Consider the following 16,662-nt stretch of genomic DNA (forward strand, 5'->3'; position numbering starts at 1 on the left):
AAATTGAAGAACAAGAAGTTCAAAAGTGAAGCCTACCCCAAGATGAAGCATCCCACCATCTCCTATTTCTTTCCCCCCACCATTTTTCAGAAACCCATATCTACAGGCTTTTCTTTCAATTTGAATCTGCATTTGGATCGAGATTTGCAAGGGTGTGAGTTTTTCATCATCAATTTATGGGTTTTGCATCATTGTGTGTGTGTGTGTTTATTGTGTTGTATGTGTATGAATGTGTTGAAGAAGATGAAGTGATTATTACAGCAACCCATGAATGATTATTACATCAACAGGGGTGAATAAGGCTCTGTATCCAAGACACTTCTTCTTTAGAAAGAGGTGAGAGAAGAAACCCATAGCATATGGTCATCGATGACTACTTCATGAGTGTGTTCAGGTATATGGTAGTATGTGTGAGAGAGAGAGAGAGAAGGGAGGATGACTAGAAGCTTTGATTGTGATGATGGGATTGTTCCGATGATGCTTAAGGTGTGATTAGGGCTTGGAAACCCTCAATTGGACCTTAATTCCTCACATTCGATGTCGTGCCCGTCATTACTAAACGTGGAAGGTAATATTTTCCTTTCCTAAATCTCCCTTCTCTTCTGATTCTTGGTTGATTGCTCATGTACGACATTCTCCTCTAACTACTTTTCTGGTTCTGAAGATGATGTTCCTGGGAAGAAGAGACAAGTGAATGAAGAGAATATTAATAAAATGTTGGATTTCATTTTCACCACCACCAGTGATGATAAGCAGCAGGTATGAACAAGTCTGATGCCCCTAAACTCTACTTGTTCATGTCACTTATCTCAAATCAAGATGACCAGGTGGTGTTTATGAAACTCATATGCAGGTAAACCAAGGAGGTGCCGATATTTTTTTTTATTCTAATTATATTCTGATGATTCATGGTGTCATGGAAGCTTCAATGTTTCGTAAACAATGTGTGTATGTAGTTTAAATTGCAGGTGAAGTGAGGGGAGAGAGAGAGAGAGAGAGAGAGAGAGAGAGAGAACGGTGGGGTAGGGGATAATTCTTTTTTTTCTTTTTTTTTTTAAATAAAAAAGTATTAGAATGATTATAAAAAATACAAAAAAGAAAATAAAATGGCAAAACCATCCTTTCAAGTTTTTGGACCAAAATCACAGTAAATTCTTGATTTTGGAGGGTCCATGCAAGTTGAAAACTTTTTGGACCCTATTCAAAATTTTTTGAATACTACAGGGATCAAATTTGCAGTTTTGTCTAAAGATTACAATTACACATTTATGCTTCTTATAGAAAATAACATTAGGTTAATGCATTACCACTTTGATCGGATAAAATTTAAAATATGATCTTTTAGCTATCACATTACAGTTTTAAAGTTGCAAATATGTGTAGCCAATTTCTTATGTATAGTTTCAATAAAAAAGTTTTTGTTCTAACAATAAAGAATAAGAATGACTTTTTCAAATAAAAAGTCATAGGTTCAATTTTTATTACAAACGTAGATGGTAATTTATGAGTATAGATTAGTTTTTCATTCAAAAAAATATATTCCAATAATTTTTATAAATTTTTATATGATAGAAAAATAAAATACACCTTTCAAATAAACAAACATCATTGTTGAACATGAAGGATAAAAGAGTACAATATTGACTTATAAGAAAAGCAAAAAGATTTTTCAAATTACCCGGATTAATTGGAGCAAAAGGTTCTACTTGCTAGAAGTGGCCCTCGCACACTCAATTCCTGTATCTCATCCAAATCGCACACACATATGGACACAATCCACAGTTGGAAGACAAGGTCATCTCGAGACTCGACTGCCCTTAAACAACAATCACCTCTTCTTCAATCTTGAGTCACATCCAATCAATACCCAATTCATAAAAACCATCGATTTCTGTCCCCTTTTCTTCCAAAACCCTCGAAGTTTTGATCTTCTCCGTACAAAAATGGAGGGCACATTCCTCCCAAACAGACCAGCTCTCCCTCTCCAGTTGACAAAACCTACACAATCAACCCAACAACAAAGACTCGGATTCAATCCAACAACTCTCCCGCCACAACCACCGTCTCCGCAATCTTTCCCCATTGATCCTCTCGTCCAACACCTCATTCACCTCTCTTCACCGCCACCGACCACCACCCACAAGCAGAAACCTATACGATCAGTAAAATCAAGCAACACCCACATCGAATTCCCTTCTACTCGCAGTTACTCAAAAAAGCATGCCCCCAATCGAACACATTTCAGGAAGCCTTATTCGAGTTCACTTCTTACCCTTGAAGACCCGAAAGTTCAATTGGCGGGTATTGATGGTGATGGTGATGGGTCGCTTGATTTTCTTTCAATTGAGTGTAAGTCTATGCTGGATTCTATCTTGGAACAGTCTTCATCCAGTTTACATTTATTCTTTTATTCCGTTAAGTTCAAATTGATTGAACTCGATTTGATTAGCCTATTAAAGGGTTTAGATCTTTCGGGTAACTGGGAAAAAGCCCTTTCTCTGTTCGAATGGGCACTGGAGGATTCAAGGACTAATCAAAGCTTCAATATTGACAACCAAATGATCGAATTAATGGTCAAAATCTTGGGTAGGGAGTCGCAACATACGATCATGTCAAAGCTCTTTGATAAGTATGGTGTTGGGGATTATTCTCTAGATGTTCGTGCTTTCACTACTATTATCCATTCGCATTCATGTACAGGAAAGTATGAAAAAGCCATTTACTTGTTTGATCGCATGAAAGCAATTGGACTTTCCCCAAATTTGGTCACTTACAATGTAATGTTGGATGTTTATGGGAAAATGGGTCGTTCTTGGGACAAAATCTTGAATCTGTTAACTGAAATGAAAACCGAAAAGCTTGAATTCGATGAGTTCACTTGTAGTACAGTGATATCCGCATGTGGTAGAGAAGGTTTATTAGAGGAAGCAAAGACATTTTTCGCGAGTCTAAAAGCTCAAGGCTATAAACCAGGAATCTTTACATACAATTCTCTACTCCAAGTGTTTGGGAAGGCTGGAATGTACTTAGAGGCATTAAACATCTTGAAAGAAATGGAGGAAAACAATTGCACACCCGATTTAGTCACTTATAATGAGCTTGTGGCTGCTTATGTGAGAGCAGGGTTCCATGAAAAGGGGGTTGATTTAATCAACACAATGGCTCAAAAGGGTCTAAAACCGAATGCAATCACGTATACAACGGTTATAGATGCATATGGGAAATGTGGAAAAGAAGATAAGGCGTTGAGTCTATTTAATGTAATGAAGAAATCCGGTTGTGTTCCTAATGTTTGTACTTATAATGCGATTCTTGGAATGTTAGGTCGAAAATCGAGGTCCGAAGAGATGATGGAGATTCTTCTCGATATGAAATCGAATCGAATTTCACCAAATCGTGTCACATGGAACACGATGCTTGCTATGTGTGGGCAAAAGGGTATGCATCTTTATATGAATTGGGTGTTACGTGAGATGAAAAGTTGTGGTTTTGAACCCGATAGGGACACGTTCAACACATTGATAAGTGCATATGGGAGGTGTGGATTGGAGATTGATGCGGGTGAAGTTTATCGGGAGATGATTAAAGTCGGGTTTAATCCGTGTATTACAACTTATAACGCGCTTTTGAACGCCTTAGCTCGTAAAGGGGATTGGAAATCTGGGGAATCGGTGATTCTAGACATGAAAAGTAAAGGGTTTAAGCTTACTGAAACCTCATATTCTTTGATGCTTCATTGCTACTCAAAAGGTCAAAACTTTAAAGGGTTAGATGCTATGGCAAAAGAGATATACGAAGGGAAGATCTTTCCAAGTTGGATGCTTCTTAGAACCCTAATCCTCGCAAATTTCAAATGTCGATCGCTTTCCGGGATGGAAAAAGCATTTCAAGAATTGCAAAAACACGGGTACAAACCGGATCTTGTTATATTCAACTCCATGCTTTCGATTTATGCAAGAAACAAGATTTATGATCGGGCCCGCAAGATTCTTGACTTGATTCATGAAAACGGATTGCAACCGGATCTTGTGACTTTTAACACATTAATGGATATGTATGCAAGAACTGGCGAGTGTTGGGAAGCCGAAGAGATTCTCAAAAGTGTACAAAATTCGGGTAGAAAACCGGATCTTGTGTCATATAATACCGTGATAAAAGCGTTTTGTAGGCAAGGTTTAATGGATGAAGCTAGAAGGGTACTTTCGGAAATGACAAATAACGGGATTCGGCCATGTATTGTTACATATAACACATTTGTTGCGGGGTTTGCGGCTCAGGGTTCGTTTTTAGAAGTAAACGATGTGATTAGTTATATGATTGAGCATGATTGTAAGCCAAATATGTTAACTTATAAGACAATTGTGGATGGATATTGTAGAGCTAAGAAGTATCAAGAAGCGTTAGAGTTTGTGGGGAATATTAGAAAAATGGATAGTTCGTTTGATGAGCATAGTTTGCAAATGCTTGCTTCTTGTGCTCGGACAAATGTGTTATGACGATTTTGCCCTTGAAATGTTATTCGTTGTTTTGTGGGTTGATGTTGCTTTTGAATATATTGCCCTTGCAATGACAAACTTCCATGGTGTTGTTTCAAGATTTGAAGGGCTTGCAACAGAAGGCAAACATTGAAGATCACCAAAGGTACATTTGTGAAAGGGAAATTTGTGGGAAATAGCAATGTACTTTACTCTTACCCATAATAGCAACATACTTATATCTGTTTGACCTCAAAAGTCAAAGCTTATAAATATGCTATGGAGTGATTGAAAATCTTTATCTTTTTTCCAGTTATTCTGTTACTTCATTCATCAAATTATATCACTATTGAGTTAAAGATTTCTTATAAGTAAAAATATACATCTCATTCTTGTTATGAAACACCTCTGTGAAACTATAAAATTTTCAACTGATTCAAGTAAGGCTGGGTTTGTTATATGTGACTGGAAAAGCTTTTTAAGGCTATTTTAAATGATGAGAGGGCATTTATGTCTTTTTCACAGATTAGAGATTTAGAGCTTGTTGTTGTCCCACCTTTTTACATCTTTTTGGACGCGATAAAAAGTTTCAATTTCTTGTAACAGATTTTTAACTAATTTGTTCTTTGCAGGAAATAAAGCTTCAAGCAAAATCAAAGGATGAAGGGTTTTGTGTTAGAGTCCAAGATTTCAAAACAAAAGTTATGTTTTATTTACTTATTGGTAAGAAAGTATCGGGTCTCTTTTTGTATTTAGAGGTATGTTTATTTATAGATCGGAATTTTCGTGTAAATGTTTGTAATTTATACCAAGAATCATGGGCTTTTTGGATCATATTTGTGTGTGATTCATTTTACATATGCTTTGCCCTTTCATCTTAGTGAATTTCCGAACAATAATGTTACAAAAACGTGTATCTTATGCAATAAAAATTATAGATTGTTTTTTAGTTTTTTTTTATGGTACTTGGTGGATCGTGTGTGAATTTAATCAAAATGACCAAATTCAAAGCTATCGTACAATTATCTGAAATTAGATACATGCTTAAATGAGTCGGTTCATACAATTTTGAGTATCGACATTTAATGTGTGTGTTGGAAGACAAAAGTATTTGTTGGAAATAGTGCTTTGTCACAATTGTTTGTAATATTATTATTAATATCCGAGTTATTTTGGGTTATACACGATGACAAATGTAAACGATATTGACAAAAAAAATCTGGGCTCATCTAGTTTCTTGCTAGATGCAACCCTTTTATAAAATCATTAAAAAAAAAAAAAAAAACGATATTGACAAAAGATGAATTATAAATATCTAGGTAGTTAATTAATTAAGTCTTTAATTAATTAATAATCAGAAATTCAAATAATTATCAAACTTAAGAATAATTACTTAGTGACTAAGTAATTATCTCTAAAGGGTTTAATTGTTTCCTATAAATAGAGGACTTCAAAATCGGATTCAAGATTAATAATCTAAAGTGAGAAAAACCCTAACATCTCGAGTTTTATAGGAAAGAAAAGAAAAAAAGAAAGAGAATAGGAAGAAAATAAAAGTTTTTTTTTTTTCTCTTCTTTTTTTCTTGCTCTCATTTCCTTGTAATCATCTCAAAAATGGGAGTAAATATTTAATGCAAAATAAGTTTTTGTCTAAGTTTTTTTTCTTTCCATTTCTTTTCCTTTCCTCCTTAATATGTTCTCAGGATTAAAAATTATTTTTAAAGAGGAGGAAAATGGAGGGAAGGGTAAAGAAAAGAAAAAATATGGAAGGAAAAATGGGAAAGGATAGATGTGTTCTTGAGTTTATGAAGAGGTAAAGAAAAATTATTGTTAAATGACAAATATACTTTTGAATAGAGTGTTAAAAAAATTGAAACTAAACTCCTTTAGCACTTATCTTTTTTAAAAAATTCATGCTAATTGTAAATTATAGCATCCTACTCTTATCATTGTTGTTGCGGTAATAAAAATTTTATTTCATTACTTCTTCTATTACTACATACCAAACACTATTAAATATTGTTAAAGATACAAATTATAAATATCAAAGTGTAAGACATCTAAAAATATATTCGAAAATTGCATCAAATAACTTTATTCTATATGCAAAATACTCAACGTATTAGATACTTGTTTTGTATATTTTTCTAGATTTTTTTTTCAAGAATAACACTTACAGTTTTTGTTTTTATTTTAATTTGGTCATTTTAGCATTTTACCGATAATCTTTCTGTTTTATATATTATTATTTTTTCATAGAAACCTTCATATTTACAAACTTTTTTTTAACCAACTATTTTTGGTTTGGCTCATTATTACTTTGTTTTTAATGTTGTAATTGTTGTTTATGTTGTTTGATAGTTTTGGATATTAAAATCTGATGAATGCATTTGATTTTTTTCAAAACATAAAGAAAGGATGTTGTGTGTGTGATTCTTATTGGCAAAATGGATATGAACATTCATTTATAGGATGCTTGGTGTAACCTCACAAAAATCATAGTAAACTTTTTATTTAAAAAAAAAAAGACATTTCCATAGAATCAGAAGTCACCAAAGCATTGTTTTACAACCATATCAAAATCAAGCTAATAAATCAGGGTATCTATCAAAACATAAAACCAGTAGAAGATGTGTACAATCATGCATTCAATAACATCCCAAAAACATGATCCAAAAATTTCATTTTTAATTTAAATAAAACTGTATTCCAAAAACATAATCCATACATCTCAAATGAAAATAAGTATCTCAATAACATAACAATTAGAGTGATTTCTCAAAAGTGGAATCCATGTGGTGAGTGTGATGCACTCATCCCACGCTCTTCCCCTTAGAACTAGAAGTACCTGAAACATAAACTAAAAATCATAAGCACAAAGCTTAGTGAGTTTCCCAAACTACCTTATACCATACATAATAAATCACATACTTACCCCCCCCCCCCGGCCTACATTGGGCCACGCCCGACATCGAGCCCCACTCAGTTTACATATCTGTTATTCTCAGGCCTCGCATGTCACTAGGCCTCGCCCACTATACAAATGCAATATATATCACATAATCATGCTAACACATATAATGATCATAAACACTAACATATGTTCCAATCCTCAGGCCTCGCCTCGACATCGAGCCCCGCCTGGTATACATAGCAACACATAACACATGCGAGGGTCACGCAGACTCCTAGCATCCTAGCATAATCAATAAGGGTAGGCATTGGTGCCTTAGACCCGCTAAACCGAGTGAGGAAACTCACCTCAAATGTTGAATCTCATTGAAAGAAATCCCTAGCTGCTACCTTGACGACTCCCCGAGCTAAACAATCCATACTTGGAGTAAAATAACCATTTTACCCCTAGCCTAGTTTGAACCAAAATTGAGGCCCAAATCCACAAACCAAAAAGGCCCAAAACCAATTGTTCCTCCAAGGCCCACCTATGGCCCATTTTTTCAAATTGGGACCAATCCCCCATATGGGTCTTTCCTTAAAGCCCAACATTTTTCCTTAGTCCAAAAGCTTGATTTCAGATGGCCCAATAAGGACCAAAGCAAAAGATCCAAAGAAGTGGCTCAACCAAGGCCCAAAAGATACGAAGCCCAATCAGACCGAGTACGCGGGGCGTACTCAGTTGTATGCTAAGCGTATTCGCTGCATGGCTTGTATGTTGTGCATACTGACTTGTACACCCAACATACTCCTCCATTAAGCCAACTTTTCCATTAAGCTCTTAATGCTTAAGTCCAACGGTCCAAAACACATATCTGAGTCCCAAAGAGTATCTAGAACCATAAAGTCGCTGACTTGGTGACTTTGCATGCCCCAAAAGATCCCAACTTCAATTTATAACATTCTACATTCATAAAAATGGCCATAACTCATGCACGGATGGACCTAAGCTTCAGAGATGACAACTTTATGAATCTAGGACCAAAAGAACACCAATAGTGGAAACTCTAAGCTTCAGAAGTGATATTAAACCACAAGATCTCATCTATGGGACCAAAAAGGGTCAAAAACTCAAACAAATGAGATCTAAGCTTCTAAAGAGCAAGATTAATGTAACATCCCAAAATACGACCCAAAATTTTTTGTTTAATCATTACTAAAATCATTAGATCAATACCATAAAATAAAACCCATACGCCAATGTATCAAAACCATAACAAAGTATCACAAGAAAATTGTATCAAGACTATATCAAATCATGTCAATGAAAAGCTAAATCAACTCCCGCGACAAAAACTGAAGTCGTGGTGTGTGCTATGTCATCATCCGAAGCTCTTCCCTTTACTTGCGGAGATACCTGAAACCAAAACTGAAACTGTAAGCACGAAGCTTAGTGAGCTCCCCCAAACTACCATATACCATACAGTAACATATAAACACATACTGGGCCTTGCCCACTGCATCGGACCGAAGTTCGGAAACTGTATCGGACCGCAGTCAGGAACTAACTAGGGCCTTGCCCACTGCATCAGACCGAAGCCTGAAAAACTACATCGGGCCGAAGTCCGGAACTAAATGGGACCTAGTCCCCTGCATCGGACCGAAGTTTGGAACTAACTGCATCGGATTGAAATCCGGAACTGACTAGGACCTTGTCCCCTACATCGGACCGAAGTCCGGAACACATAATACAAAACATAATTGAATCACAAAGACATCAAGCAATCTAACTACTACATCAGACCGAGGTCCGGAACTACTGTTAACTAAATGGGTCAGCATTGTAGTCGTAGACCCGTTCCTACTTGTAACACTCTAAAAATTTAAGCCAATTTAAACTTTTCAAAAACAACCCAGTTTCGTTAAATTATTACAAAAAGGTTTTCAATACAATTATTATCAGGTTTTTCCCATAACCATATCGTAAAACGTAAACATAAGGAGCGGTACGATCACGCCTTCGCCTTGCCACGGTCTCCTGAAGTACCTGAAAAACATTAAACCATAACTGTAATCCCAAAAGCTTAGTGAGATACCCCTAAAATACCAACCACATATTGCACGCATAACATATCACAACCGAGCAGAAAAGCCATGCACTTTGGGTCTACTGTGTGACTGGTCCGCCCTACCGGGCCTTCAGTCCACCTGGTCCACCCTCCGAGTCTAGCCATATCCATCTTCTGCAGTGTGGTTGGTCCGCCCGCACCGGGCCTTCAACCCACCTGGTCCACTCTCTGAGTCTATAGTATGACTGGTATGCCCGCACCGGGCCTTCAGTCGGCCTGGTCCACTCTCCGAGCCTCGGCACGTCTGGTCCGCCCTCGCGAGCCTACAGCCTATCTGGACCGCTCGCTGGGCCTTCGGGTTAACCAATCCTCCCTGGGTATGTTGGCCTACAGCACAAAGCAGGACCCACCTCAACCCAACCCCAGTACAACAATCATGTGCACATAAACATACAATCATATAACAATTCGCATCTAATCAAACCGATCTAGCAGATCACATAACATAACATCACCCTAACCAGGATACCAACCTAACCGGTCACTAGCATAGCATCATCCTATATACCAGAATACCGACCTTAACCAGGTCTCTAACATATACCATCCTAACTACCAGGATGCAACCATAGCAAAGCAATAACATAACAACGATACCCAGATTATAATCCGATAAAGGGTCGGCCTTGGTGCCTTAGACCCTGTTGATATAGTGAGGATAACTCACCTCGCAACTGCTGACTGAAAAGATAAGATCACGCTGCTCCAACCTCTAACACGAATTCCAACACTGACAATACCAAGAGACCGAACTCAATAAATACCAATAATTACCAAATTACCCCTGGAATTCAACTGGTCAACTCTTGGTCAAAGTCAAAGTCCTTAGTCAAAGTCGAACTTCTTGACTGACCCTACTCGCCGAGTCAGCCCGCTGACTCGTCGAGTCCCTAAACTCTAAAAACTCCCATATCGCGACCCAACTCGCCGAGTCGTCCCTTGACTCACCGATTCACAGCTTAACCAGGAAAGGTTAGGACCTCACGACTAGACTCGCTGAGTCCAAGAACAGAACCGCCGAGTCCAAGGCTATCTTCAACCAACTCACTGAGTTGTTCTTCCAACTCGTCGAGTTGCTGCCTATCTTCAAGCAACTCGTCGAGTACATCCATGTGACTCGTCGAGTACCACTAGCTCTTAACCCATACATAGGCTTTCCAAGCTATGCAGGGTCTCAAATCCATAGATCTACTCTTTTATAAGCCATCCATCATGTAAAGTGGCAAACTTTACGTGAATCCAAGGAGATCTAAGCATAATATACTCTAGGGATAAGGTTTGGGACTAAAAGGCTTCATCAATAATTCTTCAACAGGGACTTTTATGCTCCTTTGGATCATCACTACACTGGATATGAGGTAGCAACCTCATATCTAACCTCCAAACTCAAGATAGCACTAGATATACTCCCAAAAAACCCACAAATGATAGATCTAGGTGCACAAAAGCTCAAGCAACAGATTATTACCTCAAATGAAAGCACCAACTGAAGAATAAGCTAAAACCTTGCAAATCCCCTTGCTCCAAGCCTCTTAATCTTCAAGAATCTCTTCAACAAACACTCCTTCAAGGTCCAAATGCTCTCCAACTCTCTCACAAACGAATGTTAGGGTTTCTGGACATCAAGGGAGAGTAAAGAGGTTGGGGAGAGGGTATTATGTTCTTTATATAGGGCTCAACCCCCGGAATTAGGGTTTTCTCCACACAGCACCAACTCGTCGAGTCCACCCATGTGACTCGCCGAGTTGGTCACTCAACACGCGACTCGACTCGCTGAGTCGACCTTCTTATTTACACTTTTAGCCCTTCCACTTTACTTTTGAATTTCCAGGATGTTACAATTCTCCCCTACTTAAATTAGGCTTCATCCTCGAAGCTTGCGACAACACAACTCCAAAAACTACTCTCGCAATGCACCACCTGGCATTAACCAAACCAGGTTCCTCAAAACACTACCATCGAAACCCGAAACTCTAATCTTCCCATGCGGTGTCCTGACCACTGCCTCAAGTCGGCCACCGGCTTCATCCTCTGATAACCCCACTTATCAACCGAGTAGCACTCCATGGTACTTCACTCGTTCCAGATCACAACAATCACTTGACTCTTACGAGCTAGATATAACCTTGAACCACCGGGTTCCCTACCCGGTATTGTACTACTATCACTCCTTGTCAGACATATCCTTCACTGAATTCACTGCTGGGACCTAATATGCTCCCTTTCTGAGTCCAACTCTATCCCTTCCACGCTGACAGGATGACACATCCTTCAGCTTCAGAGCAACTCCCATGAGTTCTCCTCCGCAATCACATACACATGCTGAACTAGCTCTAGCGTCCTCGGGTTGGGAAAACCCGACACACTGACGACACCTCCAAACATCCCCCAGGATGAATTACCACTTACGACATATTTTCTTGATCACCCAAACTGAAAATCCAAGGCTCCATCCTTGCACCCCTTCTGAGCCTCTTTGGCTCTACACCCTCGGAACTCCTCCCGTGACCTCTGTAGACATCCAACCCGGATGTGATTCCATACCACCGGTGCAAACACACTGCTCAACAACCATGATTGGAACACCTCAATCATACCTCTGTGCTCCTGCTTTTGTTTCTGTGAACTTACTCTTCCCCTCGGAGCTACATACCTTTCCCTTTCCTTATACAAGGAAATCTACTTGGCCACCTTGTCACTACAACAAGTGCCATGGTGCTCGCCCAACGCTACACCATTCCCTCATAGCATAACTACCATCCCATGCGCCCCACATGCTCTGAATCTACTCTCAAGGACTCTCGAGTCCATGCACTACCTTCCACTAATCATGATCAATACCCGGGTTAGACCTTCTGATGCTATCACATCGTAACATAATCATTCCATCTCCTCATACAGATCTATCGACACATGTAGAGTCTTCAGCATGACTGGACCACCTTACCAGGCCTTCAGCCAATCTAAACCACTCTCAGAACCTTCAGCATGTCTGGATGGCCCTCCAGGGCCTTCAGCCTGTCTGGACCATCCCCGAGCCTTCGGCCTGACTGGTACGCCCACCAGCCTTCAGTCTATCTGGACCGCTCGACTAGCATTTTTCATCCCAAATTATCCCTTTGGAATACTCTTCCATGCATACTGTTCTAGCACTCTAGGGGTTCCGAACTCTAACTCCATCCTACATACTCAATCCCGGCCTGATCCTAGGCTTTCCACAATCAATTGCCCTTTTACAAAGCCCTTGGTATATATCCCGCCCGCTTGCCTGTCACTTGCTCATACCAGCCTACGCTCTTGGCTGACAGAACCGCTGCTGAATCCCATACAGCTAATCAACCTCTCATGCTTGTTGATCTCCCAGAGAATTTTCCAATTCTCCCCACTTAGAGCTTTGACTATCAACCACTAGTCACCATAACCGACCACCCTTAACATCCCTACACAACACATTCCCTTACACGCGAACTGATTCCCACTAGAACGAACAACCCTCACAAAATCACATATCAACACTGATCACCTCGGACTTGAAAGAAGCCTGACCTTCAGCTAACCACTCTTCAGACTGCAGATGCTACTCAACATTCAGACCAAAAGCCTGATTTCCCACTAATAATCCCTATGGATGATAACCAACGAAACTCCCAATAACAAAACCATTAACCATACATAACCCTTAAGGAACAACAATTACAATACCAAAATCACACAACGAGACTAGCAGATATACAATGCTCCATAATAATCACAAGATAACAAAATATCAAAAGGAAACATACCTGCAGCTGCATCCGGCACTGCCCTGACCTCCTCTATTGTAAGCTGAAAAGCACGACCCTGAGCCCTCGGGGGCTCTGCTCCACCCTGACCTCCACCCGTAATCCTCAACTTGGCCGGTGTTGGAGCCTGCACCGACTTCCCAACCAGTTGTGGATAGTTGGCCCTCATGTGACCAACCTAATGACACTAACAACAAATCCTCATATCCTGGGCTGGGGCTGACTGACGATAATCCCTCGCGCAGTGCCTCTCTCTCCCGTACTTGCGGCACGTACCACCGGACCTACAAGCTCCGGCATGACCCTTCCCGCACCTCTCACAAGTGAGGATGCTCTGAATGCTCAAACTAAAATCAACGGTCTTAGACCATTTCGGCGTCGGTAGCAACTATACCAGAGCCTGCCTCTGCTCTCTCAATTGTAACTCGATCTCCAACTCCCGCCGCCTAGCGGCTTCCTGCAACTCCAACAATGTCTCGCACCTCTGAGTAGACACAAACTGCATGATATCCCTCTTGAGCATACTCAGATATCAGGACATCTGAGCCTGCTCCGAAGCAAACTCCGGGCAAAACATCGCCATTTCAGTGAACATCCTGGTGATCTCCGTCACCGACTCTGAATCCTGCTTCAGCTCCAGGAACTCCTGGGCTAATCTCTCCCTCTCAACACGCGGAACATAGCGAGTACTGAACATCTCTCTAAACTGATCCCAAGAAATCGCAGCTCGTTGCGCATCAGAATACGATCCCGTGGTCAACCTTCACCAATCCTTCGTCCCGATCCTCAAAAGGTTCAGAGCACACCTCACCCTCTGATCAGCAGGGCATGATCACATGAATAAAACACCCCTCCACGTCTGACAACCATCTCATAGCAACAATCGGGTCCTGATTATATTGTTACCTTTAAAAATAAAAAAAAAAAAAACAATGTCTGATATTTTAAATAATTATAAGGATAGAAATTAAAACGTTAGGAAAATAAATTTTAAAAAATTAATTAATAATAACAAAAACTATAAATAACATTAAGACATATATTATATTTAATTTTATTCATGAGTAACTTGCGGGTATAAGTCATTCAAACGGTTGGGATTATACCGTTATAATAGATGTATATATTATCATATAGCTCAAAATAATCAATATATTATATCAATTTAGTATATGAATCATTTAAACGGTTGGGTGTAAACCATTATCATCTAAAACTATAATTTTTGAACAATTTATTTAAAATATTTAAATTATAAACTTAAATATAACATTACGGGACCAACTTAAATATAAATTTTAGTTTAACTTAAACAACCCAAATAATATTTTATAAATAGTTAAAAGTGATAAATTGTATTGTCTTTCTAATAATGATTATAATTTGGTTAATAAGGTTAAGTAAATATCAAACCTAAAGTGTCAACATAAATAAACTAAATTTTAATATTGAAATAATATATTACTTTTACTTATAAAGTTATGTCATTAATTTTTAATAGATTATACTTAATTTATTAGATTAAGATGTTGTATGTAAACCATTATAAATTTAAAGCTACAACTTTTGAACAGTTTTGATAAAATACTTAAATTGTTAATTTAAATATAACATTATAATGTCCACTTAAATATAAATTTCAGTTCTACTTAAAAAAACCCAATGAATATTTTATAAATAGTTAAAAATGATAAATTGTAGTGGTAATGCAAAAACTAAATTATAATCTCAATTTAACTAAAATATTTCCTAAAGATATTTGTATAATCGTTAAAAGTTTTCAAATAAGTAGTTTAAAATAACTTACAATAACAATAGTTAAATATAACTCTATATAAATTATTATATTGTTACATTTAAAATTAAAAAATAATGTTTAATATTTTAAATAATTATAATGATAGAAATTAAAAACGTTAAACAAATATATTAAAAAAAATTAATTAACAATAACATTAAAACTATAAATAACATTAAACCATATATTATATTTAATTTTATTCATAACTAATTCGCGGGTAGAAGTCATTCAAACGGTTGAAATTATGCAGTTATAATAGATGTATATATTATAATATAATTCAAAATAATCTATATACTATCAATTTAGTATACAAATTATTATATCAAATTTAACAAGAACGTTATTGTTATATTTAAAAAAAACATATATTTGTAAAAATTTCAACTATATAAGTGTTTATGCGCAATGCACGGGCATTCGCCTAATTTTATATAAAATGGTGAGGTCCTACATGTACTGGTTAGATGGTTGAGTAATTTGAAAGTACTACTCTTCCAACCTCCACAAGCTAAGACCTTTTAATAGCGTTTGTATTTTACATATGTAGTGCCTTTGAAATATGGAAAATATTGGATCTTAACATACCTATTAACCTCCATTCTTCGATTTTATCTTCATTGGTATTTTGTTCATTGATATCAATTGTCACTTCATCAGTTGCCATTGGTATTTTGAGCACTGAATTCTTTTTCTAAACAACCAAGGATAGATATACATGAAAATTTGAAAAACAATGCTAAATTCTTTACTAAACAGTAAGAAATGCTCCTAAATTTCGAATATCATTACAACCTATAATGCTACTGAAAAAACACAATGCTACTGATTTTTTTTTTTTGCTAAATTATGAATGTAAAACAATCTAACACAAAGATAAACCAAAGCTACCTGTTGAATTTGAAGTTATATGGTGCTACCATCAAAAAATAACATAGAAGAAAACTGATTTACATAATCTGTTGGAGATGTGAGAGGCATAGTTAAAGTTGCAGGCAGAGATGTGAGTGCCAGAGTCGGAGATGTTGTCGCATCCTTACAACTGAAGTCGGAGTTGAAACATGAGAATGAAGAGTCACAACATGAGAGGGTGGATTCGCAATATGTGACAATCGACAAAGGTATGGTGGACTGGTGGTCGTTGACCGAATTTCGATTCATCACTAAGGAAGTAGGTGCATAATTCTTCTTTAAACCACTGCCACAACACTTTGAACCATTATAAAAAAGTCTAAATTCATATCTCCTATCCATAGTTTATTGCTTATGATGTGATCGATAACTTATTGGTTTGTTTATGACGGTGACCGTTGTAGGGAAGGAAGAGGTTGGTACAAGTTTCACGTCGAGGGTGGCCAAGTGGTGTTTAAAGTGTTGGGTTTTAGCCATAAGAACATTCCTATGTGCACACACAAACTCTAATGCTTGGATCTAGGTTTCTCTAATTGAACATGAAATGTATCCAAGATTTTGATTGATAAGTCTAGTACAATAACACAAGAAATCAGATCTAAACGAATACCTTGAATTACTTGGTTGAATCTTCTTGTCCTTGGAGCTTAGAGTCACAAATCTCACTCCTC

General features: G+C 37.7%; 1 protein-coding gene across 1 annotated transcript; it reads left to right on the forward strand.

Annotated features, from left to right (window-relative positions):
• Nucleotides 1-1,717: 1,717 nt before the first annotated feature.
• LOC145004521 (Tetratricopeptide repeat (TPR)-like superfamily protein) lies at nucleotides 1,718-5,424 on the forward strand. The gene is made up of 2 exons (XM_078963456.1): nucleotides 1,718-4,641; nucleotides 5,108-5,424. The coding sequence occupies exon 1, from the start codon at nucleotides 1,944-1,946 to the stop codon at nucleotides 4,494-4,496; it is 2,553 nt and encodes an 850-aa protein (XP_078819582.1). The 5' UTR covers nucleotides 1,718-1,943; the 3' UTR covers nucleotides 4,497-4,641; nucleotides 5,108-5,424.
• Nucleotides 5,425-16,662: the final 11,238 nt, after the last annotated feature.

The sequence above is a fragment of the Lactuca saligna genome, chromosome 7, assembly GCF_052625555.1.
Source record: "Lactuca saligna cultivar CGN05327 chromosome 7, ASM5262555v1, whole genome shotgun sequence".
NCBI lineage: Eukaryota > Viridiplantae > Streptophyta > Magnoliopsida > Asterales > Asteraceae > Lactuca > Lactuca saligna.

Coding starts and splice junctions, on each gene's coding strand:
- LOC145004521 (XM_078963456.1), top strand. CDS start 1,944: ATGGAGGGCACATTCCTCCCAAACAGACCAGCTCTCCCTCTCCAGTTG.